A 27,620-nucleotide genomic window follows, 5' to 3' on the forward strand; every position below is an offset into this window, starting at 1 on the left:
TGGTCCCTGATTGACAGGACATGGCTGGCAAGAGCCTCAAGAATAGACACAGTTCCACCAGCCAAACCTGTGGATTTTGGTTGTGGGGCAGGGTGGGGCTGAAATAGACTCCACTGGTGAAATCTCAGTTTTAGCAATACCTTCTGCATCCCTATTAGAAATGCTTCTGCAGTGCAGCTGTCTCAGCCAAGCAAGACAGACACAGCTTTGCTCAGGCAGCCGTGGAAGGGAGCTTTTTGGTACATGCAACATTTTGTTAGATTACTGTCTATTTTCTTTCTCTTTAATTTCCCCAGTCTGTTGCTGAAAGGCTGCCGTTGTAAGCCATGGCTGGGCAGGTAACCATCTGTTAATGAGTAATTCTTGTGTCTGATATCGGCATTGATCTGGTCCATATTTTGCAATGTAATGTCATCTCCTGAGTGGGCTTGCTTGGAGCTCCTTGTTATTGCCATACTTTTAATTAGCTCCTGAAGGGAAAGAGACGGGAAATGTCTGGAAGGCAAATCATCTCTGATTACAGGCGACGTTGGATCAGCTCCTCTGGAGGCCTTAAATGCTTGCTGAGTACACTGGCGATCATGTCTGAGGGTCAGGCACTTTGTAAACTCTTCACTCCCTGCGGTCTGGGGAGAGTATCTCGCTACATGGCATTCCCATCTACCCACAGAGACATTAATGATTAACAACGATAACAGCTCTGCTTACTTAGAAAACTAAAATACCCTAAAGTCAAGTAAATCACAGTGCCTTGCGAAAGCTTGTTGCTGATTCACCTTCCCGCGTCAGCCCAGCCCTGGAAGTTTCCCTCTGTCAGGCAAAACCTTTGCGAGAGGAGAGAAAAGATGAAAGTCTGTGCTCATTTCACTGTTGTCTTGGCTCTGATTCTGAGCAGTGACTGTGCAAGGATGGTAAGTCTGATTCTTCTCTTTTGAAGCGGTGGATCACCTACGTGCTGGCTGGCAGGACAATGTTGCCTTGGGGTTGGATGAATAAAGCTGCTGACCAGACCGAGAGGAAGAGTGCTTCAAGTGATAAACAGAAGGGATTTGCTAGATGAAGGCTCACAGCAGTGCTCACTAAGTGGGGGACCTGTAGGATAGCTGGTCCAATATGCCTCTGCATCTAAAGAACTTTCTTACATCAATGCCCATCCTGCTAGGGAGGAAGAACGGGAGGGGAGGAAGGACCACAAAAATTGACATTGAAAATGCATCTTAGAAGTGTGTTGACACAAACAGGTACCGGCAATAGTGTGGAAGGAGAGTGCTGCCCCAGCAGACGTTACTGCTACCTGGTAACTGAATGTGCCGGCTTAGGTAACCATCTCCTTGTTTTCAAACCTCTCCCTGTTTTCATGCCATGCCTTTCAGTGTTTTCATCGTGTGCTTTGTGTCTTTTTTTGGGGTATGTCTGCAAGACACCCGCAGCGCTGCTGAGCATGGCTGTGAGGATTTGACTTTGGTAGTTTGCTTAAACCCCACCACGGCCTGTCATCCACCATGGACTAGCAGCAGAGCTGATAGCCTGGACCCCCAGCTGGGTGGCTTTATGATTGGCCTTATTTCACTAGCTAGGTTAAAACTCGCTCAGATATACTGAAATGGTGCTATACTCCTAACTGCTCCAGGGAAGTACCGAAGTGCCTCCTGAGACATTGCATGTGGGAGCAGCGAGGAATATCCATGGTGCCTAGGAAAAGATCAGCCGTGACTGAAGCTGTTGGAGACTGCTCAGTGCCGGCAGAGTCAGTGCAGCATGCAAAAACTGTTTCTTCCTCAGAACTGTTCAAGCCCTCCCTATATATCTTAGCAACATCCTTGTCTTATCCATTACTTGTTACGTCCCCTATCCAGGTCTATGTTCATGATGTGCGGCATCTTTGACTGCTTTTGTGATATTTTTATTTTGCTACAGTTCAGCTGTCAGCGCCTTTGGTGGCAGCAGCACTTTCTGTGTATTACCATATTTTATTATTTCCTGTGGCTTAAAATCAGCTCAGCCTAGTGCTCTTGGCTCGCTGATCGGCGAACCCAAATAAAGTAGAGGTTGCTTTTTTAACTAGTGCCCTGGAGGATACAGCTAAATGGCAGGAAAAGTCAGATGCTGGGATATTATTTGTAACTGTGAACTGGCCCCAGAATGCGTATACGCTTCCTGCTGAGAGAAACAGGAGATGTGTCCCTTGGCAATAGAACGATGTAATGGAGCAGCGCTTTGGCTTTTGTTGTGCTGTGCTGGGTTTTCCTGGTTTAGAAGAGACCTTTCTTGAGCCAGTGTTTGTCTACCCTCTTTCACCAGACTGTGCCCCAGCAAAAGTCACACAAAAATAATGAGATCTTTGCAGAAGCACTGGGAGAAACAGAGTTTCAGGGCACCCTGGAAAGCACGTTTGTCTCTATAGGATGGCTCCCAGAGTGAATTTGTGTCTCCAATCCACATTTTTTTTTTTTTTCTCTTTGTAGCACTACAAATCTGGGGCAGGAAGAGGCTCAAAACACGAGTTCACTCGCCCGCAAGGTACAAAGTAAAATCCAGTAGGTTACATCGTAAGAACAATCTGCCTGTCTGCATACATACTGTGCAAGTCAGTAGTAAGCCTGTCTTTGTTTCAACACGAATAAGGATTATGGAGTGGTTATGCCAATATTAATTTCTGTGTAGAGGGGAATTTGGGATTAGCTCAGGTAGCTCCGGTAATTTTCCTTCAGATGCAGATTAATGGGAGGGTGCTGATGGGGTTTTAGTTTGAGCTGGAGTGGCTTGTATTCACTCATAACACAGTGTGGCTGTAGATTTGCAACTCCCTTTTTTTTTTAAATCAGTCAGAGCTGCATCTGCCCTGTGACTTTAAAGTAGGTAAACTCTTTGTATATGTAGGTTCAGTTTCTGCCACAGCCCTTGATCTCTCTGTGGGAGAAGGGTTTGAGTCCCATACAATTTGCTGCATTGCATTTGTTTTGATGGCGCCTAAACAATCAGACATCCTGGCTATGCACAGGCATTGCAGACATCCATTTTTAAAGTTTTTGTTGTCCTGGGTCCCTAACAGCAGTAAGGGATTACATGAATCGGGCCATTAGTGGTGCCTTTATAGCTTAGCGCAGTATTTAGTGGCCTTTGGGATGCAACACGTCTTCTGAATGGAGGCATTTTCACAACTTTCCCAACTGTTTATAGTGGGAGGTATCAGACAGAGAAGGTAAATATTTGAACATTTGCCCAATTAGTTGAGACAGTGAAAACCAGGCTTGAAAAAGGATAGCCGAGGGGCTAACAGTAGCTATTTCATGTTGACAGATGAGGGGACGACTAGGGCAGATGGAGTGACCATAATTCCAATTGGTTAGGAAGGGTTAGGACCACAGCAACAGGTTATTTTTTTTCCAGAATGCTAATAACTGGCCTCAGCAGCTCTTGGAGATGACAAGTGTGGGCTTGTGAGGGTTAACAGGTGTCGCAAGGGTGTGCAGGAGCCCCAGCCATCATGGACGGGGTAAGCTCAGGACCAGGAGCGGTTGTACATCGTCACGGGGAAATGGAAATGCACTGTGCTGCCAGCTCGGTTGTACGCTCCATTGCTCTCCTGCAGCAGTGGTTGACTTCCCATTCACACTCTGGGCTCTCAGAACTGATTGCTTTTAGTTTAGTGGTTAAATAAGCTCTGACAGTTTTTCATTGTCTCTTGTATCTTCAGTCTCCATTCTGCAGACTCATCTTAAAGGATTTTTTCTGCTAGGCTCCCACTCGACTTCCTTAGACTCCCACCACCCTTCCTTAGACTCCCACCACCCTGCCTTAGAATCCCGTCACTGACGTGGTAAACATAAAACTTGCCCTTTTCAGAACCCAGTCCCGTCTATTTCTCCCCAGTTGTAAGGAATCTGCTTATCCCAAGGGGAAGGTGGTATGATCAAAATTATCTGTCATCTCCCCCATCCTTTAAAACCTTCTTTCTCCTGACTGTTTCTATTTCAGTTCGTACTGTCTGGTGCCTTAATTGTTTTAAACAGATGTTACAACGTGATATGGAGCCTGAAAGGATACTACTTCAGAAATCAATTTAATATGCTATTACAATACTACATAATTAGAAATGATAATTGCAATTAATGAATATAATTGGCATTTGCTGTACCAGAAATTGCAATACATTTCGAGCTGAAACCATCTGAGATCTTTATTCTACCACAGAGCCCATTAATCTCTGTTGATTCGGTCATTACGTAGGATTTGAAGCCTCTTCTTATGCACTAGAAGTTGCAGAGACACAGAGTGCAAAATACAGCTGAAAAACTTGAAGATATCTATCTTCATAATTTCATATAATAACATATAATATATATACCTGTGGGTTGGATTTCAGCTGCATGATGAGGTTTTTTATTCTTGTATTTCAGTGTTTACGGAGGATGGAAATTTATGCAAATTTCCTTTCCGGTACGGTGGAAGGTTTTATCACTCGTGTTTATCAAATCTATTTTCCCGAAAGAAATGGTAAGTTAACATTGCTCATAAATGAGACAGCATTCAAAGGAAAATGTCATCCTTTTAGTGCTTTAATCTTGTTTTTAGAATAATTAACTTGAGCTTGAGCTTAGTGTCATGACCGAGGAGAGCCGTGCAGTTCTGCTTATAGTCATGGCTCTCAGGTCAAGACTTGTCCTCAGAGGGGAAGGAGCCCAGGCGTGAGGTCTCCAGGACCACAGCAAGCTCAAGAACTGCAGAAATATTTCCTCCTTGGCCTTCATATTGGAATTGAAACTTAGAGGAGCGGGAAGAGCTTGTACAGAAAGAGCAGGACTGAGAGAATGACCTGACAGAAACCCTCTGCTGAGGGAGAAACGGGAGGTACAGACATAGGTGAGATATGACGCTCTATTAAAGGAATTGTTTGCTTCGTGTGGACCATACTTGTACTGTAGCTGATTTTGAGGAAAGTTGTTCCCCCTGCCCCGTATCTCTAATTTCTGTCTGGAATGGCACCAGACCCCTTTTGGACAGGGCAGTACTAAGAGGTGAGGTATTACTCCTGCTTGTTGGGTAATGATTTATTCTGCTAGTGTGTTTAAGGCCAGGTCTCCTTACTGGGGGCAAAGGTTATTCTTTTAAGTATGTGGAAGTTGTTGAAAGTGTTCATTACTCATTTTGGGGTAGGGGCAGTCAGGCAGGAACCCTACTGCAGCAGGCACTGAATAAACAAGGCGAGCTTTGTAGGCAAACCTGTATAATGGGCATGTATTAACAGAAATCAAAGGCAACAGAGCAGGGAATATATAGGTACCAATAAATGTGAAAATATATGCACGGATGAGCTATGTGAAAGGCACATACTTGCATGTTTTCAGGGTGGAGATAATATTTAATAGAGTTCATTTTACTCGCCCATGCAGGGCAGATCTCTCATTTTCACACTGGACTGTCTACTTTTTTCATAATCTATGTCCTCTTTCTGATGGCACATCTGTTTTAAGTGTAAGTGCTGGTGTAATGTAAACAACACAACACATATCTTCTTACACAAATAGGCATAGAGCTTCAGGCTAGGAGACCACTTCTGAATTTCCCCGACATCCATAGATACAATCCAGATAAGAAAAGCCTCCAGGGAAAAAGAATTTGAGAATATCTTAACTAAAGGAAGGGAACTGGAATAATTTTTGAGTTTGAACCCTGTCTTTGATATACTGTAGCCACAAAGAGTTGGACCTTTGGACCCACTTAATTTCATGCAATGCTTAAGATGGATCTTGTTAATGCATGACACTCTGTGTATTGGTTTGTAGCCAGTTAGGCCACAGAAATGAAAAAAATGGAAAAACCCATGAATGGATGGGATCCAAGGTTAGAGCACACTTTAGAGCTGGCCTTGGACAAAGTGCTCTTACGCTTCCGATTTTTTAAAAGCCATTTTAAAGTCGGGAGATGGGGAGGAGGACAGCTGGAGTTGTTTGGTTTTTGGCAGGACGTTTCACCCCATGGCTGACCTTCTGGCCAGTGTTTACTCTTCTCTTGTAAGTAAAAACAACCTAGCGTCTGACTTCAGGCACAGAGATGCCGGGAATAGAGCGCTGAATAGGAGTCAGGAAACCTGCCCTGTGCATTTTTGTGTGACTTGGCCCTAGCCCATGCTGAATTGATGCTGAATAACTGATCCCAGGGGACCCAGCAGGCAGCAGGTGAGGGCAAGACTTGTGTCCTTCCTGCTCCTGCCTGCCTGTGAGCTGCTAGTAGGGATGGAGATGATGGGATGCTGGATGCAACCTGCCTCTTTGGGGGCAAATGCAAGGAGACCAGACCAGGAGAGTGCTGGATTATGCACTTAATGAGTCCATGTCCTTAGTCCTCAAGTCATACTTTAAGGTAGGACTACAAGCAGGGCTTTGTACTGTGAGCCAGAGCCTTCTCCAGTTTGCTTTAATTTTAGTATATGTTTTCTCATACTACATATGACACAGATATTGTGTGCTAGCCCATCATATTAAGTTCAACAAAAAGATAGATGCTCGAAAGCATCTAAGAGCAGTGTCTATCCCAATACAAGGCTGGATATCTCATTTATGAAAGCTATTGGATTGATTCAAAGGGCTAAATGTGGAAGGCAATCAGACATAATCTTGTCCATTTCTAACATTATATGTTTCAATATAAATCAGAGTCCTGACCGCAGAAACCTCCCTCTACTTACTCTGAGACCAGCAAACAAGTTGTATCTTTATAAACACTTATCAAAAACACAGGAAAGAAGACAAAATAATTGCAGTATTCAAATAACAAACTTCCTTTAACAGCATCCTGTATTACATTTCCCTTTAATTATAATCTGTTTTCACAGATAAATTCCTATTCAGAGGCCTCTTACTAGGCACTAAAGATGTCACGTAAATTTGCCTTTTATGTTGAAGAGAAAAAAGTAGCTGGAACTGTTCCTGAAGCTCATTGGTACCTCCGGAAACACAAAGCAGTGTAGGGACAGACAAACTGGAGGTGCAACGAACATCTGGAGAGCAGGATGGTCTGAACTGCAGCCCAGCTGTGGCTTCAGGGATGTTTCCAGCACCCTGTCCGCGTGTCCCACGGTGGGACGGGCTCCCCTGAGATTCTGCTCGAGGGGAATGGCAGGAGCAGATTTTGGCTCAGATCTTGGCTGTGACTTGGAAGGTGTTGACTCATACCCTGGAGAAGGCTTATCCTGTGCTCAAGTGCTGGACGTGTGGTCCTTGTGGCAGGTTGCAAGAACCTGTATAGGAAGGGCATGATCTTACCATCTTCTCTGGGAACAGGAAGATTTGATACTCTGGCCACAGACTGAAAACAGTGCAAAGGAGGGCTTTTTGGCCAGCTGGATTACAAACTGGAGATTTTATGCCAGCCTGGGAAAGGAGCAGGGCATATGAGTTGAGCCAGGAGACACCAAGCATCAGGCTCTGGGTTTTGCTGGTGCTGGTCGTGGATGCTCTGGTGTTGTCAGGCGAAGTCTGGCTGTCTCACGTGGTCAGGACAACACCTAAACAGGCCTGAGGGGACCTCCAGGCCTCGAACACGGTGACAGTACCAGATGTGACAGCAGAGCTCTTTCCTTCCACCAGTCTGGCTGTGGCCTGAGGCTTTGCTTGATCTCCAAAACATCCTATTATTAAGTCTCTCAGTGCTCTGAGTGGGTGAAATAGCCCTCTTTCCATTTATCCTGCCTACCAGTGACACCTCATCTATGATACACCATTTTGTCCATCCAATCCTGTGCTGTTTACCATGCGTGGGTTTAATATGTCACTTAAATCAATCTCTAGCAGAGGATTTTTCTGGTGTACCTAATTCAGTATCTGTGGGTTTAAGTTTTCACTTTTTTATTAATGATTATATGCGACAAGCTGATGTAGCGACATTTGTTACCTCATAAATTTAGAGAGTGGGCCCATTTACAAGTAGCATAAAGAGACAAGAAGTCTATTTCATTGGTCTGACTTCTGGAGGTAAAACCTGTGAGACTGAAATATCACATTTGTGGTAAGCCTCCCAGCAAAGAAGAGGTTTTAAGAAGAAAAGGAGGCAGACTGATGAAGTAGCTTTGAGGATGTGCTGAGCTTCTCCCAGATAGTGAGAGATACATGACGGAAAATATAAAAGGATTACGTGACAGTGCAAGAAGCCTGGCGCTGAGAAGGCAGCCTGGCATCGCAGGGGGGACCAGCCGCTTCGTAGCCCCTGCGAGGCGACAGGGAAGGAGGGACTGGTTGTGAAGGGCATTGGGTGGGAGGACCAGTGGGTTGTGGAAAGCTGGTGGAAGAAGACTCTGTCAGGGGCTCTGATTACAAAAAACATTTAAGAGGGGAAAAATTGAATTCTCCATTTGCTTAGAACTTAGCTGCTGCTGGAGAGGCTTCAGAGAGTATTCATTTGCATATAAATTGTTTCTTCCCCCCTAATGATCAGAGTTTGCTTGAATACTACAGATGTATATGGGACTTTTTCCATTTGACTCTCCCATGCTGCTCAATGTCACATCGCTCTGCTACTTCAATAATTCAGTCAGCCAGAAAAGTTAGGATTCTCCTTCCCTGTCATGGCTGGCACAGACGGAATGTTCAATCAGAGAGGGTTTTGCCAACAATGACACAAACAGTGTACCGCCGAGAACCACTTTTAATTTACTCTTCACCTTAATCCTCATGTGTAATAGACCATCCTGTAAAAAACCACGATCCACTTCCCACCAAAGGAGCACAGAAATATTTCCATTAACACCCAGCAGAGTCGCACGGGCCTTAATGCCTGTGAGAAAACCATCTTGTTAAGAAAGTGTCAAGTTAATCTGCCCTAGACTACCAAGCACCTTTCTTTTTGTGCACTTTATGTAATTGAGGTCACCAGACTTAATATGCGTGGCCTATTCAGATGCTGCATAGGAATTAAAGCATTTTAAATACTGCATAACATCTAATTAAGAAGCAAAATAGGGTAGTTAAAATGGTAGGCATGCCTTATAATAAAATTTAATTCCAGCTTGTGACGTCCTAGGGTAAAAATATATTTGATAACACACCTGTTCAAGGTACGATAAAAACACCCATAATAAAAATAATCAGGCACATTAAATAAAGCAAATTCCTATTTCTTCCAATGCCATGTAGCCACCCATTTTCACATGTATTGGCAGCTGATATTTATTATGCTGCATTAGAACTGGTTAGGGAGCATGTTTTGGTGGATGGCACACTGGGATACAACGTGGACCTCCAAGGTTCAGCCTCGGTTCAGTCACACACTTGCTGTGTGGCCTCAGGGAAGCCTATAATTCTACCTCAGCAGTTGGAGAATAGCAGCTTAATACTCCTTGGAGTGCTGGGAGCCTTGGAGATAGCAGACTGATGAGGGCAAGGAAAGTGCCTGAACAAAAGAGTTGTCAAAGTTTGTCTTGGTAGGATTCCCACGGGCAGCATGATGTGCAGGATTCAGCCCGCAGCTCTGCAAAAAAGGAGAGTTTTTATCCCTGTATTTGGAAATCACCCTCATGTCAGCTATTTCCTCATTTCGTCTGGCAAGTTAAAAGATAGAAATACTTTGAAGGAACCGAGTACAAAACAAATTTGCCGCTGAAAGCTAGGAAAAAGTCCCTCTGTGGACAGTCTCCTGCCTCCAGAGACTACTAAAGTAACTGACAGGCATCAAAAATGGGTTAGGTCCTGTTCTGCTTGTTTTGTAATGAGTAAAGGAGACATAATTTATTTGCTTTGGTTTTTGTTTTTATTTCTGTTTTTCATTTTCTATTATTAGAAATAGAAAGGAGGTTGTTTTTTTCTGGAGGATTCATTGGAGATCTCAGGTCCTGCTGCCACATCCCATTCTTAATCTATATTTTGTTTGAGAGAAATGGGGCAGAGCATCTTTAACAGCAACAACAACAACAGCAATAACAACAAAAACAACAGCATATTTTTCCTCTGGCTTTAAGAGATTTTGAATGAAACAGAAGCTAATTAGCAAAAAAAGCATGAATTACCAGGTTGCCGAAGAACGAAGGCCATATAGTTTTGGTGCAAACATCCACGTTGTTTAAAGCTGCACTAAACTGCACCTTTAATTCTTTTCAGGTGTTCAACAACACATAACTATGACCGGGACAGGAGATGGGGACACTGCGCTTTGTTGCCCAAAGACTACTCAGGTAAGGCAAGCCGTTGCTGAGTTAGTCCAGATACCCGGCTCCTACTTTGCCACCTATGGTAAGAAGGGATGGACAGTGCCTTCAGTGCTACTTTTATTTGGTGTACACAGAACAAGCCTTCGCAGTAGCTGTTTCCAGGATCTCGCTGTGACTCTGCATAACCATAGCATTGGACTGTGAATATCACACAGTCTTTAATTCACTCTCTGTTGACAAACTTGAAGTCATGGAGAGAAAATATGCTAATGCCAACATGGAAATCTGAACTCCTGGCTGGAGCCGGCACAGAGGTGATCGTCTTCTCCTCCCTCATGGCTTGGATGTACCTTTTAGTTTTTCCCTCATTTAATCAGCTGCATTTACTGTCTCTTTGAAGCAGTTAATTTTTTAGAAGGTATAGAAACATTTCACACCCTGTACAACACACAGGCATCACTTCCAGCTGTCCTTCCTTGAGATCTCAGGGTAAAGAGCAGGCCTTCAACGCCAGACTTCCTTGAGCTTTGGACTGTGTCGGCGAAGAGGACAGATGCATTCGTTGCAGGAGTACTGAGGGACAACGAAAGGGTTACTTAGCTGAGCGGTGCTACGGCTTTGTGTGGTCGCCACACTCCAGTGCTACAATTAACCTCATTGCGAAAGTCTGTCTAAAACGGGAAGCCAAGGTCTGCAGCAAAGTCTCCTTTCTATATAAGTTGCTTTAATTGACATACTGGGTGAAAGCATCATGTCCCAAGCAGTTTGGTGGGGAACATGGATCCCTGTCCTCAGCAGTACCTTGATGGCTGGCCTTTGCTTGTCTCTGTCTCCCTAGCTTAATTCTTCCTGAGCTGGGTGCTGGGTGATCTCATTTTATAAGGAACTTCTATATCTAACTCTCAATTTATACAGTGCCAGACGAGCACTGAAAAATCAGATGTTGCACTGATAGATTTGATGCCCTCGAGGTTTTATCTGGATCTGTGTCTAAATGCTGATCATGTTCCTCTTTTCTCCTTCGCCCTACTTTCAAATGTGACCTGTCTTGTTTAGTCTGCACGATATGACCAGATGCCCTTAGATGTTCACTTCCCACTTTCCAGCAAAGGGCTTTTTCCACCATTCCCTTGCAGGGAGTTCTCTGTCATGTCAGGAGACTCATTGCCAAGCTGATTACAATCTACCAGAGCACTTGAAAAGCCAACGTTAGCTGAATCATGCTGACAGTCTAAAATTAAGCAGTACACAGCACCATCATTTTAAACTTAACAACTTTAAATTATTTTCCAGCCTGGCTTTAAAGCAGATTAACAGCAGATCAAAGACAAATAACCTAGCCCCAAAAGAAGCAGCAGTGCATGTGCCTTTGTAATGCATGTATGTCAGACACGAACGCAGACTTTATAGACACCTCATCCTTAGAAGACTCTGGTTATGAAGGCTGCAAGCACTTATTCATGAGTGCCCTCCCAGAGCTTAAAACATTGGAAGCGATAACTCATGACTGCTTTAATCCTCCATTGAAGCACTGACTGTCATGGTGGTGGCTGGCTGACTCAGGGAGGTTTTCCTGTAGCTGAAGAAGGAGCTCTCTGAGGCTGGCATCACATTTCTGCGGTGCCTTGTGCCACCTCTGTCCCTCCCTCAGCCCATTGCTGTGGCCTTGCCAGCCCCACACGCAGCCATCTCTGCAGAGAGCTGGCTGCCCGCAAACTTTTTTGGGCTTTCTGACTCACCTTTGTCTGTTACCCACCACAGCATTGGATAGGGTGGTTTGCAACAAGAAAGCCACCCTGTCTGCCTGCCCCTCGCTGAGGTGTATCGCTGTCAATATACCCCAGCACCAGTGAGGGGCTTTTAAAAGAGTTATATGTGTGAGAGAAGAAAGGAAATAGAAAAAAGGATGGAGTAGCTGGAAGAGATCACTGCTGACTGTTGCAAAAAAAAGACTTTACGTTTCTGAAAGCATTAAGAATTTTGTAAAATTAAATAAAAATATCTTTAGCTGTTCATTTATTTAGGACCATATATCCACTTATTTTTTTAGGCAGAGAGTGTTATGTAGGGACTTGGAAAAGTTTCAACAGATCACCAGCCATAGCTTGAAGAGCAGAGGTTTATGGTGAGGTTGAAAGGAGGGAGCAGCACAATGGCTGAAGGGAATTTCAAGCAAATGGGAGGAAAGTTCACCCGCTGGGGAAGATAGCTAGGAAGAAGGAACCAATAAAACTACATAATGCTGATCTTTAAAATGTGGAAAATATATAATTTTGCTGTGAAAAATACCCCCTAATATATTAAATCTTGGGGGAATCTCAATCACTTTATAGACATTTGAAAAATAAGAAAAAATTACATTTTGGGGGGAGAGAGTATCCTTTGGTCCATGAGAAATTGGTGAGGAGTGTGTGAACTGGGATGGGGAAGGAACTGCTTGAAAGCGAAGGCTGAAGGACCAGCTCTCTCCAGGCCAAGAATACTGTGTGTACATGAGGAGTTGACTTGCAATGGTTGGAGCTGCTTACAAATTAGTGCTAAGCAAGTGTTGGAGGCATTGATCCAGAAAAATACACCTCCCAACTTCAAGAGAAAGTTTAACCAAAAAGTGTTTAGCTTCAGAATGAAGTGAAGCTGAGGTATGAAGGCTCTCCTGCAGGAGGATGTTGGTGCTGCACTGTAGAGAGCCAGAGCAGGCCATAGCAACACTCAGGGTGCTTGTTTCCCCTGAAATCCGTGGGAGCTTTATCGCTGCCTTCAGGTTCCCAGAGGATCCTCCCCTCCTGTCCAGCAGATCTCTGTGGAGACCCTGTGTAGTATCTGCCTGATGGAACCCTTTCATACACATGGGCCAACTGGGCTGTGAATGTGTAGTTTGTACATATGCATAAAAGTGCAATGCCCCTATGTGTGGGACTTCCAGATCTTGGGCAATCTGCTGGGACTACTGCAGTGAATGGCTGCAAATCTTGAACAAATGGCCAAAACCCCAGGGAGGCCTAGAATTGGAAGAAAAGTGCCAGAAAGTGTTTTTTTTTTTAAGGGATATTTGGACTGATATAGAAAGAAGAAGTAGAGTGGTGTGGGCTGCGCAGACAGGAGGAAGAGGCATCATCCCAGGAGGGGCTCTGGGGAAGAGCAGTCCCAGTTCTGGGAAAGGTGGGTGACCAAAACAGAAAGTTTTTCTGGGAAGGTATGGTTAGAAAAGCGAGACAAGGCTACTGCTGATTCAGCAGAGCCTCAGAGGGATGAAGCTGAAGTCAAGGTGCTTGCTAGCAAGCACAGAGTGTTTTTCCCGTGAGGGTGGGGAGATACTGCTGGGTGGCTTTAGGCATTGGCTGAGCTTGCAGGGACTTGGCACTCCCCAGTTAATGGCTAGTTAATGGTGGGCAGGATTCCCTGCAGGAAACTGTGATGTGTCCATTTGCTTATGAGTAGAAGCTGTTCCTGGACTCTGTGGAAAGTGAGAAGGGATGCAGGATCCCCGGGGAAATCAGGCTGGAGTGGTGGGTGGGTTGCAGTGAGGGACTCCAACTGGCAAAGAAATGGAGGACTGGAAGTGCTCTTTGCAGGTTTAACAAGGGTACAAAAAATGACTTGAGCACCACTGAACCTGACGATGGCCTGAAGATCAAGTCATATTTGGGTATGACAGGAATAGGAAGCACAGGATTTTCCTTGGATGAAACATTACATCACTAAAAGTTTCATAACTATCAAACAGCAGGAGCATTAGAAAAGTCACTGCCTTTACTTGCTTTCCTTTGATGTTATCCTAGAGTGAAACTACCGGTGAATACACCCAGGCCTGCTATCTGACATCAATTACACTGCTCTGTTCTGAAGTAAATATTTTGATCTGTGCAGGGGAACCTTCACATTTACACCACTGCAGCAAGGCTCAGGCTGTGCCTTCACTGCAGCCCTGTATGTGTGTGCCTGTGTTTCTATATGTCGCAACCCATGTTTGGGACCACACACTTCAGCTGAAGGAGCACCTGGATTGAGTAACGCTACAGTTATCCTCACAGAGTTTGACTAGCATTGATAAAGAGGATTTGAATGCAGACAAGCTGTTGGGCCAGCTCTGCAGCGGGTGTGAAACATGATGTTGGCCAACTCCAGGGGAGATACACTGCTCAACGCTGCCTGAAATGAGGAGCAACGGCTGGCCTGCAAGGCTCTTACACCTCTGGCATCGCACAGTGCCGAGTAAGGCTTCTGTCACAGGGATGAGAAAGTTGTCCTGGCACACCCCCCTCTTCTCCCACCCAACGCATGATTTAGAAAATTCCTTAAAAAGCAGAGGTACATTAGACTGGTCCACTTTGATCTTGCTGGGCCTGATTGATTTGGATGTGCCCTTGTTTGGCTTCAAAATTTTTTCCTTTGTTCCATACTTCAAATTTTTTTCCTTTGTTCCAGCTGTCCCTTTGTTATGGCAAAATCCAAAACCCCGTAACAGATTCTTCTGTCGAGGGTTGTCCCTTGTGTCATTTGGAAGAGTGATGCGTAATCCGGCCGTTGGTGAAACCAGTGTAAAGGCACAGCTCCATCTTGTGGGCATTTGGCCCATCTTCTTCCCCACCGCAGTGGCAGCTCTGGCAGCTTCACTCCTGCCTGGAGCTACCACCTTCGGACAAGCCACTCTGGAGAAGCAGGTTCAGCTCAGTGGTTTACTACACAGTTTTTAAAAGCTGGATAAATATAGGTGCTATACAACTGGAAACAAAACCGGTGTAAAATGGTTGGATAAACACTGTTTTAAATCAATAGGTCTTACTGAAACCACTGTGCATTGAACCAACATAGTTTGGGCAACCAAGCTGACACTGAACACAACAAAGTACATCTTCTCTGGCACCTATTAACAACAACTTCTTACTTGACCTGTCCAGATCACTGCGCAAATAACCCTTGCCGAAATGGAGGGACCTGTTCTCTTGCTCATGGCCATAGGATGTACCACTGTACCTGTCCTGAGGAATTCACGGGCGACGACTGTCAGATGAGTGAGTATCTTCTTCCACGAGTGTTTCAACATGACATATGAGCAGTAAGTAGAGCTCATTAATGTTGGCTTAATGAAAAGGTAGTGCTGTTGTGATGGGAGAGACCACTGCAGCATGAATGTTTGTGTGGGCGGATTTCCAAATGGTTATGACAGACAATCAATTACTGACAGGGCAGCTGAAAATAGCTTGTTTATACAGCTACAAATCAAAGCATGGTCTGAGCCAGTGAGGTATTAAGCTATGGGAAACACAAAGAGCCTCTTCCCCTCGCTTTGCTGTTTTTAAGATTTAAATATCACTTATATAGTTGGAAATGGTTAATAATATCATCCAGTAGGGCAGGGAGACATGAAAAAACAGCAGAATTTCAGGTGGTGCCTTATCCCTTCTGTATATGCACACTGGGTCCATTACAGCTTTTCCTGTGATGTCAGCTTTACATCTGGGCAGCTACTCCACCTTCAGGGGGATCATTTCCAAAGAGGACAGGCCAAAAGGCTTTGCTTGGGTGATTTTTCCAGTTTTATGGTGGTGTCACTCCCAATTTACTGCGTGTCAAGAAAGGAATTAGGCTTTTACACTGAGGGTTTTCAGTTGTGCTTGCTTTTCCCCACAGCTCTAGACTTTTCTCCCAACACCAGCAAAGAAACCTTTTTCAGTCCTGGTGCTCCACTGTCTCTAGCACAGCCCATCATCTGCAGATGAAGCAGGGAAGCGGGACAGATACAAGTCTATACCACTGATTCTGTTTGCTGTGTTTCCTGAATGATCTTTTGGAAGGGCTTAAGCAATGGTGATGCTGCCATGCTCACAGGGCTTTAGGAGAAAGCCTCCTCAAGGTTCTTGGAGCTGCTGCTGTAGCGGCTTAGTGCCTCCACGCTGTGGAGGCTGGCTTGCTTGAGGAACACTGTCAACAAACATGTATCTGCTCAACAGGAAAAAACAGATGAGCAGGAAGTGATGGAGACTGTGGTTCCATTCCTCATGAGAAATAACCTCAGAAAGCTTGTGTTGTTTTTCAAACTGTCTTTTAGAGAAATGTTTTGACAGCAGTCTCTACGAGTTCTTTGATGTGGGCATGAGCTGGTCAAGAGTCCAAGAAGGAGCTGTGGAGCAGTGCGTGTGTGTGAACGGCCAGATCGAGTGTGAGGGCGTCGAACACAGAAGTAAGGCACCGTTTTGTATTAAAGCCTGCTGGGAGTGGGGATGAAGGACAGTAAGGATATCAAAGCCTGAGCGGTGTTACACACTGTAATGCTGCTCTCACAGCTCGTGCGCCCTCCCATTACCTTTCCATGAGTGAGCAGTAATGCTGACCCAGAAAATCACTTCAACGTGTTGACCCGTATTTGAGGAAGCAATTGTATGCATTGAGCTGAATTTTAGGGACACAGCTCAGTGCTTTCTTCACCAGGGATCCAATCCTGAACTGCAGCATGTAAGAACAGGCAACAGATTATACAGTAGAAGTGGTAAAATTTCTGACCTTATGAGCTCTCTTCTAAAACTGTAACATGCCTGAGAGGTACACCTTCCTCTGCACTTCCCCTGCACACCTACAATTGCTGTTTCACCTCTGGGATTTCTTCCCAAGCCTATCCCACTCCTGAGTTGCCAGCACGTAAACTCTACCCACCTCCAGGATCCTGTTTGCCCTGCGTCAGCCCCAGAGCCCCAGTGATTTTTGACCTGACATACCAACTCCTGGCCAGGGTGATGCTTATGTTTTGAAGCCTCCTTCTTGTTTTGGGGTTTCCAGGTGCCTGACACAGCTGGCCAGCTAGCTGAGGGGCATATGCTTTGGGTTGTCACTTGTCTGATGAAGCCAGCACAGCACCTCCCTTTTGGAAGAAGAGGTGGTGGGAAGCAAAGCATATGCCTCACCTATTGTATGTGCTCCAGTATACAATATTCAGTTACAATATTCAGTATACAATATTCAGTATACAATATTCAGTATACAAATTCAGTTATTCAGTCTGGCTGACTTTCACCCTGCCTAGACTCCCAAGTAACTTACAGTACTGAGTAAAAGAGCCCTTTGAAATAGGTAGGTGCTTTTACTCCCGCCTTACAGAACTGGAAAGTAAAGCATGGAGACAGTTGGTGGCTTTCTAGGACATTAGAAGTCCATGAGAGGGTTGGGAAATTTGATAAGGCTTAATACTTCCCAGTCACAGACCCTAAATATTAAACTGAGCTCCCTGCTAGATACGCTATTGTAACTTCTAATGTAGCTCAGTGGCAAACTTGGGATTGGCAGAACCCTCTGTACAGAAAGAAATGCTAATGCCACCAGCATCACCACTAGTAGAAATAATCACCACCTCCATTTTACCTATTGTTCATTGATAATATTTTTCAATAGTTAGGCTCACTTTGTCCAATAAAAGTGAGAACAATGAGACAGACCTCAGTGGGCAGAAATCAGCATATTTTCCTTTTCTTCAATTTATATCAAGTGTAGGTCTGAGATGAGTTAAAAGGAAAAACTTCCCCAAAATGCATATACATGGAGGTGTACTAAAGTAAGTTAAAATGGACAGATTCACTTGAACAGTTTGTACCTTTGGTTTGATCTTTGGTTTGATCTTTGGTTTCTGCTTGTAGGCTGTGTTCACGATCCTTGCATGAATGGTGGAGAATGTAAAATGGTTACTGTCAGTGGGAAAATAGTATGTGATTGCAAAGAAAATTATGCAGGAAAGTATTGCAATATTGGTAAGTACAACAGCCTACCAGCAGGCAGAGAATCTGTAGTTTTCATCTGGGAGCGAAGCTGGTGTTTTTTGCCTCTATGTTGTATTCTGCCTTTGCAGTCATTTCTTGTAATAGCTGAATACTTGCACAGAACAAGTGTTTAATTTATTTCTCCAGTGTAAAACATAACACACTCTTCACTACTGAGCCCCTGATTCTAAAAGTATTTATTCATGTTCCTTAACTCAATGGAAAATTAAGCACAGAAATTTTAATCCAGTTACCCATGCCTATGAAAAGAGTGTGTGCTTCCATTTTTCAGGATCAGAGTTCCACTCTAGTGCAAACACTTGCCCGCAGATCCAGGTGTCTTATGCTCTCCCCTCACAAAGCAGGGATTTATGCTCTGACAAAATCTAGCAGCTGACTGTATTTGGCAGTGCTAGGTTGTTGTGGGAAGTAGACAAAGATAAAATGCACACCCTTTGTTTGGGTTATCTTGTACTTTCAATGAATAGCACGTTTAGCCCAGTACAGCTTACCTAGAAATCCTTACTTGCACTGGTGGGAAGAGAAATCTGCTTTTTTGTTCCTACGTGCTAGTTCTGTGTGGCTTCCCATTAGGTGCTGCATGGTTTTGGACATAATTTTCCTCCAGAAGATTTAACATTTCTCACTGCAGCAGTTAAATCTGCTTGTAGAGCTTACCTGCATGCTAAATCCTCAAGTTATATCAGCAGCTACTTTTCAAATACAGCAGGTTTTAGGCATAGATTATAACAGACCTTCAGTCATGCCAGCCTGTGATCCCGTCAGCTCACTGGCTGTATCTTCTGAGTATAGAAATCTCAGGGCTCATCACAATTGAAGACAAGACCCCCGGTACCTACAGTGGGAACCTAGTTGGTCCGAAAGCTGGGGTAAAAAACCACGCTCATGAACACTGGAATTGGTATCTGATATTCTTTCATGTTATTCTGGTGGTTAACAAATGGTGTAGCCAGCTACTCAAGCTGGGGAAAAAATGTCCATTTGGGAGGTCAGCAGTGCAGCTGCAATAACAAATGGCAGGAGTGAACTGGCAATTTGAATGGTGTTTGAACAGGTCCTGAACCTTCACTCACAAGACACCCGACGAATCATGCAAAATGGGCTTGTGACTTTTAAGTCTCTCCTAAGGAACAACATTGTAGCTCTGTTTTTTAGTCCTTTAGCAGCCCTAGTGATATTTGCCCGAGGCACTGCGAATGCTGATACGATGGTTTGGGCAAGGGGCTGCATATGCACAGCGCATGTGTGACCTGGCGTCCCAAGGAGGACTGCATGCTGCTCGACTTCAAATAAAACTGCTTCCAGATTCCTATTTCGTTACCAGCTTCCCCTGCCCGAAGTGGCAACACTGCGCATAAGCATCCACCCAGCATGGCCTGGATTATAAATATCGGGATGACAGTGTTATAGCTGTAATGCTGGTTTCTGTCTGACTAGCTGAGAACAAGAAATATGCAGGTGCTCTCTGGTTACTTGAAAATAATAAAGCAAATGTTTGGTTTGCTAAACAAATATCTGTAGATGCTTACAATCCATCTGTGTTCGGCTGCCTAACACCCCCATGCAAAATAGGAAGTGAAGGATTGGGTTTATGTGTCAGGGCCTTGCAAACAAGTTTAAAAATGAAAAAAACCCTCTTTGCCAGGATTTAGTAATTCTAAATTACTCCAAATAAAACAGTACTGAGGTCTGTAGACCTGGTAGTACCATCACATGAGGGCAATGGCATTCTGGGGAGCTTGTGCTCTCAGACCACAACTGATTTTTAGTTATATGTTGATTTAATTTTTTCTTCAACCCTTCAGTTTGGTGCTGTGAGCACAGCTGTTTTTTTTTCTTTGTTTTGCTTTGCACTGTCTTGTACAATTTCCCTTGTCTAACAGGACTGAATTGTGAGGTTACCCCTTAGTCTGAATAGCTTGTGGTTAGAATGCTTGATTCAGAGAAAGTTACAGTGTCTCCAAAACGTACTGTATTCTAAACTATTCATTTATAGAGGCAACCTTAAACCCAAGTTGTGATGCAAAAAGTCTTCTTCTTTAAAAAAAAGAAAAGAATCACTTCAATAAGCAGTAAGTACCCCAAAATGTTATTGGGCTGTGATGTGTTTGAGGTCTTGCTTATGTCATCTGCCCTTGACTTCTGCAAAGAATAACCAGTCTTCATATGTTTCTAATGGAAAACCAGCTAATTTATCTTGATGTCACATTTACAAAAGATTAATAAATGAAGTGCCGTCCATCAATGTAAGTACTACCGTGACTCAAGCACTTGTAAAGTAGAAGAAGACTGAGGAGTAACGTAAGTGGCAGGAAATGACTGAGAAACACTTGTCCTGGTTGAGGGTTTCTGAGCAGACAGCTGGACCATCATATTCAATAGGCCTTTACCTGTTTTCCATGAATTTGTCTAAACTCTTTAGAAATCCTTTATGCTTTTCCCTTTCACAGCATGACGTGCCAAGAAGTTCCTAAATTTAAATAGATGTGATGAGAAACAGTATTTTCTATTGTTAGCTTAAAACCTACTGCCTGGTAATTTTATTTCCCCTCTTTGAACAGTGAGTAACAGAATAATCATAACTTTTGGGATTTTACAGATACCTATTTATCTGTCCATTAGTTCCTTCTTTTTTTTGGCCTATGAGGTCCCTGTCAGGACTCAGAAATCATCTTGTCATTGTTCTTAAAGTTCTCTTGCAAACAATCATTGCATATATGTGTATATATATATATATATATATAGCCAAGCCATTATCATAATGGCCATGCAGTTACTGGCAAATTATGAGGTGACTTAAAAAGAAAATATGGGAGGTGACAACAGTAACATATGATATATCTGTAACAAAGGAGATCAATATACAAAAGACAGTTTCTAATATAGAATTCTATTTTTTGTGTTAATACATTAATTTCTAGCCCTTAAAGAAGAAACGTTCAGTACTAAAGAAAGAACTGGCATTTTAAAAAAATGTTCCAACACAGTTTTGTGAAGTTTAATTCCAAAGGAAATTAGATACATCACCAACAAATCCATCCCAAAACTGATGCTGTTTAAAATTATTCAAGGATGCATTTTTAATAAAGTTTAATTCATAATAGTTGCACTTGCAATTGCAATAGGTATAAAGAGTGTGGAGGTAATTGTGAAGATTTTTTGGGAAATGTTTAACTTCAGAAATGTTGAACTTCATTGCAGGTGATTACTTATGACAAATGGATATAAACATGTAATTGTAAAATTACTTTGATATTTTATGTTTCTTTGAACAGACAGGGGCTGTGGTAGAGATGTTGAGTGAACACAGGGGGACACACAGCTAAAGAAAGAGGAGGAGCTATTTGACCAGAGGACAGATAATTCATTATAATAAGTGTTTATGCAGATGTCAAAGGGAGTTGGAGAGTGAAGACAGGAGATGTAGAATTTTTTTTAAGGGATTAGTGCCTTTAGGTTTCTGTGGTTGAAAACACACATTTGCAGTCATACTATTGGCCTTAGTTGATATGCAAGCGAAAACTAATATATATTTTGCCCTGTTTCCTAAGCAAAAGCATTTCCTTCTTACCATTGCTTTGGTACTGATTTTGGATGTGGGTTGTTAGTAAATTTGAGGCTCTCATTTGTATTTTTAGCTTTATGCTTGATTTTTTTGGAGGGTATGTTAGTGGGGTATCTTTATTCTGTTTAATTGCTTGCCAAGGCTTTCTGGAAACATTTAGTCTCTGTAGGGGGCTTTGTTGCTGTTGATCAGAGGAACAGCTGGTAGTCACATGCGAGTAAGTGAGGTGGGGTTTAACACCACGTATTTCAATGGTTTGTCTGCTTTCAACTGGATTTTTAGGGTGTAGAAATACTTTAATCACTGTGTGGTACATTGTTCTTCATGGCTAGCTGGGCTTTGTTTCTGGCCTATTTGTTGTATTAAGACTCAGCAACAGCTCAGGGTGAGTTTTTGTGGGACTACTTACAAAAATAAGGTAGCCATGTAATAAAGTAAATCAGTGTGATGGGTGAGTAGTGGCAGATTGTGGTGCTTTTCATGATTAAACTAATGAAGAGGTTGAAAGCGGCACACGGAAAGCCTGCTTAGATTAGTGTCACTGTGGTTGCGGGTTACGGTAGGTGGTAGGTTTGAGAGTATTGGGAGGACTGCACAGGTGATTATATATTTTGAGTTTTCTTTGGATTAAGGTTTAAACAGCAGTAATGTTTTTGCTAGTATTTTGGTCATGATGAAGTAAGAAGTTGTTGAAGGTGTTTTTGAAAACTCTTTATGTTTTCTAGTGGGGGTTTTTTCCTAGTTTGGCTACGGGTAATGAAATTAGAGGGGTACCATAGCTTTAAAGAAGATATGAGTTGGAATGCTAATTGTGGAAGGCTTATGGTTATATAAGGAGATGTGTTGTTGCATGTCAGCAGTAGGTTGAAGATTTTTAGAAAAGGAAGATGACAGAATAGCTGAAGATATAATTACATACAGGAAAAAAACTCTCTTGGCCACATCTTTGAGGGTTAAACTGTGGGAGTTTGAGTTAATAAAAGAAGTAAAAATGACAGCAAACCCACCTTTTTAGTGGTTGTTTTACTGAAATAAGGTGTTTGCAGTTCTCTACCAAAAAGGTACTTTCATAAAGGAAATTCAGCTCTGGAGGCTGGAGGGAAAGTTTTAAATCTTTTTCTTTTGAAGAAGACAGAAGAAGATAGTGAGACTTAACTTTTTGGTTTGTGTTTGCCAATGTTATTCTATAATCTACCAGAATCCTTTTGGATTAGTGTTTATTTTCTTATTTTCTAGGATCCTGAGGGGGGAAAAAAGTAGAGTGAAGTATAATAACAAGGTCGGGTGGCTGACAATGAGTATTCACCCAGTCAGTCCCCCACTGAGCTTGGATAAGTAGGTCTGCTACTAAGAATTGAAGAGGATTTGTAAGTGAGGCTGGGTTGCTGCTTGTTGTTTGCATGTACGGAGCATTGGAGTTGAGTTAGTAATAAAACTAGCATGGAAAAGAATAAGGTTAGTATTCCTCCATGTCTGTGGAAGAATGGATGGAATGGCAGACAAAAAAATATCATTCTGGTTTGACATGGCTTGGAGAGGTGACTACATGTTTTGCAGGGGTAAAGTTTTATGGGTCCCCTGGGAGGTTGCGTGAGGGCAGGGCAAGGGTTAATGAGGCAAGGTTGATGAAGAGAAAGCCTAGGGCACCACTACAGAAATAGTAATGGTGAGTTGTATTTTTATCAGATTTTGAATTATTTCAAAAGAATTCAAATAATATTGGAGTTACATGGAGAAAAGCTAGGTCTTGTAGACTGTTGCCTGCAATGATAAATGGTAGGAGGGACTGGAAGATGAAGAAGTGAGTGAGCATGGCATTATCAACTAAGAACCCATCTCTGATTCACTGCACTAAGATAGTGCCAATATGGGGGATGTTGGACAGAAGACTAGTGATAACTGTGGCTTCGCAAAGCAATAATTGTAAAATGCAATTTATGGAGGTGATATGTGTAAGCAATAATAGAGAGGCTACTCAGATCTCCCAGGTTTCTTTACAGAGTTAGGAATCGTGGTAAAGATTTTGACTGATCTAGAGAAAAAACGCAAATGAAGAAGGGAGCACCATTTGCCTGGAGGTTATGGATTAGTCATTTACATCTGACATCTTGGCAAATGTGGGCTAGAGAGGAGAAAGCTAATGAGCTATATAGCCAGCAGTATAGCATATAGCAAGGATTAAGTCTATAAGAATTGAGTGATAAGGCAAATACCAAGGAATATGCAAAGATTTCTCCAGTTAGAAGTAGATTGGAGGTGAGCAGAGGACTTCTTTGTTTTTACAAAGAAAGGTTTTTTTCAGATATTGGTGGGCACTAAGGTTTCTGTGGTGCTTTCTGTGTTCCTACGGTGGTGACCTTTTAGATAACAAATCTTTGTTGCAATCCTGTTATAAACTAATATGATTAATACTAGCAGCTGCTAAGATGAAGTAGCTGCTTAGTCCTTACTCTTATGATAGGGTGAGTGACTTCATAGCGGTGTTACTTATTGGGTTCTGGTTAATTCAAAGCCAGAAAGGTGTTTTTAATCCTATTCTGGATTTATTTGAGACATGACAGTGGTATCAGTTAATGAAGTTTTATAGAGGGCACATCTTCACTTGAAATATGCAGGGGCTGACATCGCTTAGTCCATGCAATCTGTTTTGTTGTGTAAGTGTCAGTTAGGAAGGTGGCTGAAAGGAAGATGCGGTACACGTGGTACACCATCTTACAGGCTTTCAGCTCACCCCTTGGATTACTGCAGAGATCTCCGTTGCGTTGTTTGTCTCTCCCACCAGCCCATGCAGGGTGCTTCAGGTGCTCCAGAGACCCCCTCTCGTTCCTGGCTCTCTACAGAGCAACTGCTCATCCACTGATCATCGTTGATTGCTAGACAGTCTGTTTCTTTTCCTGTCCAGAGACTTATCTTGGGTCATACTCTTAAAACATACGGACCTACAGGTATGTTCAAAATAATGAAAGCTTTTACTATGATTTAGGCACTCAGATACTCTTGATAATCCTGTAAGGTAGTCCATGCAACAGGTTGTTTATCTGTCAAAGTAATATAGCACTGAGATTTGCTTGTTTCTACTGGAATTTCTTTCCCCTAGCTATTGACAACCTATTTCCTAAATACATGGCTCCTTTTAATTCTATATACTTACCTATTTGATTGCATTTATGACTCTGTAAATTGTAACTATTGTGCTAGAATTTAGGATAATCAACAGAAAAATGAAATGGAAAAAGAGCCAGTCCTTGCTATCTAGGATATTGCTTTTTTAAGCTATAAGGAAATACTGGCAAAGTTTACAGATTCCTGGGTTTAAACCTTTATATGAAAGAATTCAACATACTCAGAACATAGCTTTGTACATTAGCTTTTATAAGAAACATAAATCTGTTCAATTTAGCGCAGTTCACCTATGTATTTGCAAGCATGAAGGTACAAAGATACTTTGAAGAAGTAGTATATTAAAAAATATGTCTAGTTTCAGTGACTGGAGCATGCCATCCTTATGTTAGAATGCAACTTAAAGAGATCTTCTGTGCTATCTAAATCTTAGAATCATAGGTTTGGGTTGAAAGGGACCTTAGATATCGTTTGGTTCCAACCCCCCTGGTATGGACAGGGACACCTTCCACTAAACCAGGTAAATAACTTTGTTTTCCCATTCTTAAATCCATCCTTGTTTTATATATTAAGTTTATATTAGACTTAATTCATTACAATAGGATGCCAGATTTTCCACATTTCTGCCTAGCTTTTGGCTCAGACAGGTTGTTTGTGTGTTTCATAATCAGGCTATGTTTTCAGCAGGGATTTATTCCAGTGTTAGGTGCTGTCAGTCCAGAGTTTTTATTGCTATTCAACAAACCAGAAAGCAACATAACTATTTGAATCAATGATTTGTTATGGAGTAGTGATGTGCATGATCTGCTGTTGTATTAAATCATAAGCCCAAACAGAAATGTTGAAATCTAGATAAATATTGTAAATGTATGGTTGAAATATATTGAAATATAGCTATGCAGATATATAGCTTCCCTTATACTTCAGTTGTCTTTTATGTTTATTGATTTGCAAACTCTGAAAGTTACTGTGGGTACTGTTACTCTTACTTTCACAGCCAGGTGTTAGTGTATGAAAATGTGAAGCAATTTTCTTCAAGCCAGGAACAGTCCAGTCTTGTGGCTGCTGGCATGCAATTTCCTGTGCATTACACTTCACATGCTCACCATTAAAGAGTGAAAAGCTTGGCAACTGCTTTCTTCAGCGCAGTCTGTGCCCACCTGGCCACCTTCCTAGATATTTACAGAGATTTTCAGTGGTACGGGAAGGGAGAGTTTGTTCTGGTAATAATTCAAATTTTCCTTTGGAAGGGTGATGAAAAGTGGTGCTAGGTTAATGTGGACATCCTTCAAAGCTCTCTGCGTGGTGTTTGTTTCATTTTGTACAGCAATACCTGCCTTACTGCTTTCAAAATCCCTGAGAGTTTTTCAGCGCTTTATCTGATGAAGTGACGTGCCTGGAAGAGCAATCTCTATGAATACTGGTGACTCCTTTTTGTCACAAGTTTATTGCCAGCTCAGACTAGTGGCTTGCTGCACTTGCAGCAGGGGAAGAATAGCTCCCCGAAATCAAAGACTTTCACACCTTTCATGTCTGAGGGGATCTCATGGCTACCCAGGAAAGCAGATCAGGGAACTTCTGATGGACCCTTCTGCAGGCATCTGATGAGCCTGAGCTCATATAGGAAGGAAACTTGTTTTATACGCTTGTAGAAGATGCCTTGGAGAGAAACGCGTCCTGCAATGTTGAGGCAGTGTAAGCAGTAAGCTTATGCAGAGGCATAAAATATCGTTGTTCATTGCTATTCATCTTCATTGTTAATAGATGAAACAGGATGAGATGGAAATACAAATTGCTAGATACCCTAAAAAGGCTTCAGGCAGATGTGAACGCCCTGACTAGCAAACCAGCTGCTGCCGAGCAAGTGCTGAAGTGGAGGGGACGCAGGGCAGGCACTTGAGCCTTTGGCTCTGGAGCTTCCTGAGGCATTGCAACAGAAGTGAACATGAGCTCCAGGGAAGCTCTGGACAGAGGATGTTCTCCACCAAAGTTTTGCTTGATTTATGGTTTTCTAAAGAACACTACCGTCTGGATAACTGATAATTAAGACAGTGGAGAAGACTCCTGCAAAGGCAATTTTAAGCAAAGAGGACACTTGTGTCCTTCTCCTCTTCTCTCCTCTCCCTTCCTGCCATCAGCTGATGTAGAAATTCATCTAACATTGTATTTAATAAAAGCATCAGAGGTTGGTCAGGGAGAAAACAAAGCATTACTGAATGAAAAGGTTATTTAAAACTATCCTGTCCCAGAATTAGGATCATCAGGGGGAAAATTTATTTTTATTAACAGAATGAAACAGCTTATTCATATCTAGAAGGAAAATACAGTCAAAGCTCAAAAACATTAGGAAAAATGCAGATGAGATGTTTGAGGGGAAAGCCAAGCTAAAAGATACATTGTTTTCTACAGGAAAACTTTGAAAAGAAACTCATAAAAATGTTCTGGTTTGTAACTACAGAACCTGAAACAAGATATGGCGACAAAATGTCTTGTGAAAAGTTTTCAGGAAGTTAACAGTTAGAACTGGTTGGATAACTGCTGTTTCAGGTTGCTTTTGGTTTTAAGACCTGAAAGTGCTTTTTACTGAATAATTAAAAGGCAAAGAATTGGTGTAACATGGTGATAAAATATGCCATCCTAACTAGAATGTTTATGTAAGCTATTTAAACCTCTTGGATTTTAAAAATAAAACATAACAGGAAATTACTTCTAGTTTTAAATTTTAATGAATCTTTTTTCTGAAAGAAAAGAACGGTGATGACAGTGGCACAGGTCTGCAGAACAACTTGAATCCGTGTTTGTATCACAGCTTTCATCATCTGAAAGTTTAGGCCATTTCTACTCTTAACATAGTGATCGACAGTACCACAGGGAAGTGAATGAACAAGAAAAATACATATATTATGCCCTCCATTACTTTCTTCCACATACGAAAATAAATATATTTCAGAGTTATGAGAAGTTGCAGAAGAATTGAGAACAAACAATTCCCAGTCAGAGTAATCCATTAAGAACTGCTGAAAGCAGA

At 42.5% G+C, this 27,620-nt stretch overlaps 1 protein-coding gene across 3 annotated transcripts in view; it reads left to right on the top strand.

The window, feature by feature from the left end:
* Positions 1-742: 742 nt before the first annotated feature.
* The window catches only part of HGFAC (HGF activator), a 43,462-nt gene continuing 16,584 nt past the window's right edge, over positions 743-27,620 (top strand). The window contains exons 1-7 of one of the 3 annotated variants that reach the window (XM_009940915.2): positions 743-911; positions 2,466-2,520; positions 4,401-4,497; positions 10,092-10,165; positions 15,040-15,153; positions 16,191-16,322; positions 17,767-17,877. In XM_009940915.2, coding sequence (XP_009939217.1) covers positions 846-911; positions 2,466-2,520; positions 4,401-4,497; positions 10,092-10,165; positions 15,040-15,153; positions 16,191-16,322; positions 17,767-17,877 — 649 coding nt within the window. In that variant the 5' untranslated portion in view covers positions 743-845. The remainder of the gene's footprint in view (positions 912-2,465; positions 2,521-4,400; positions 4,498-10,091; positions 10,166-15,039; positions 15,154-16,190; positions 16,323-17,766; positions 17,878-27,620) is intronic. The other 2 variants (XM_075420421.1, XM_075420422.1) reach the window with 2 other exon arrangements.

This window comes from Opisthocomus hoazin, chromosome 5 (genome assembly GCF_030867145.1).
Source record: "Opisthocomus hoazin isolate bOpiHoa1 chromosome 5, bOpiHoa1.hap1, whole genome shotgun sequence".
Taxonomy (NCBI): domain Eukaryota; kingdom Metazoa; phylum Chordata; class Aves; order Opisthocomiformes; family Opisthocomidae; genus Opisthocomus; species Opisthocomus hoazin.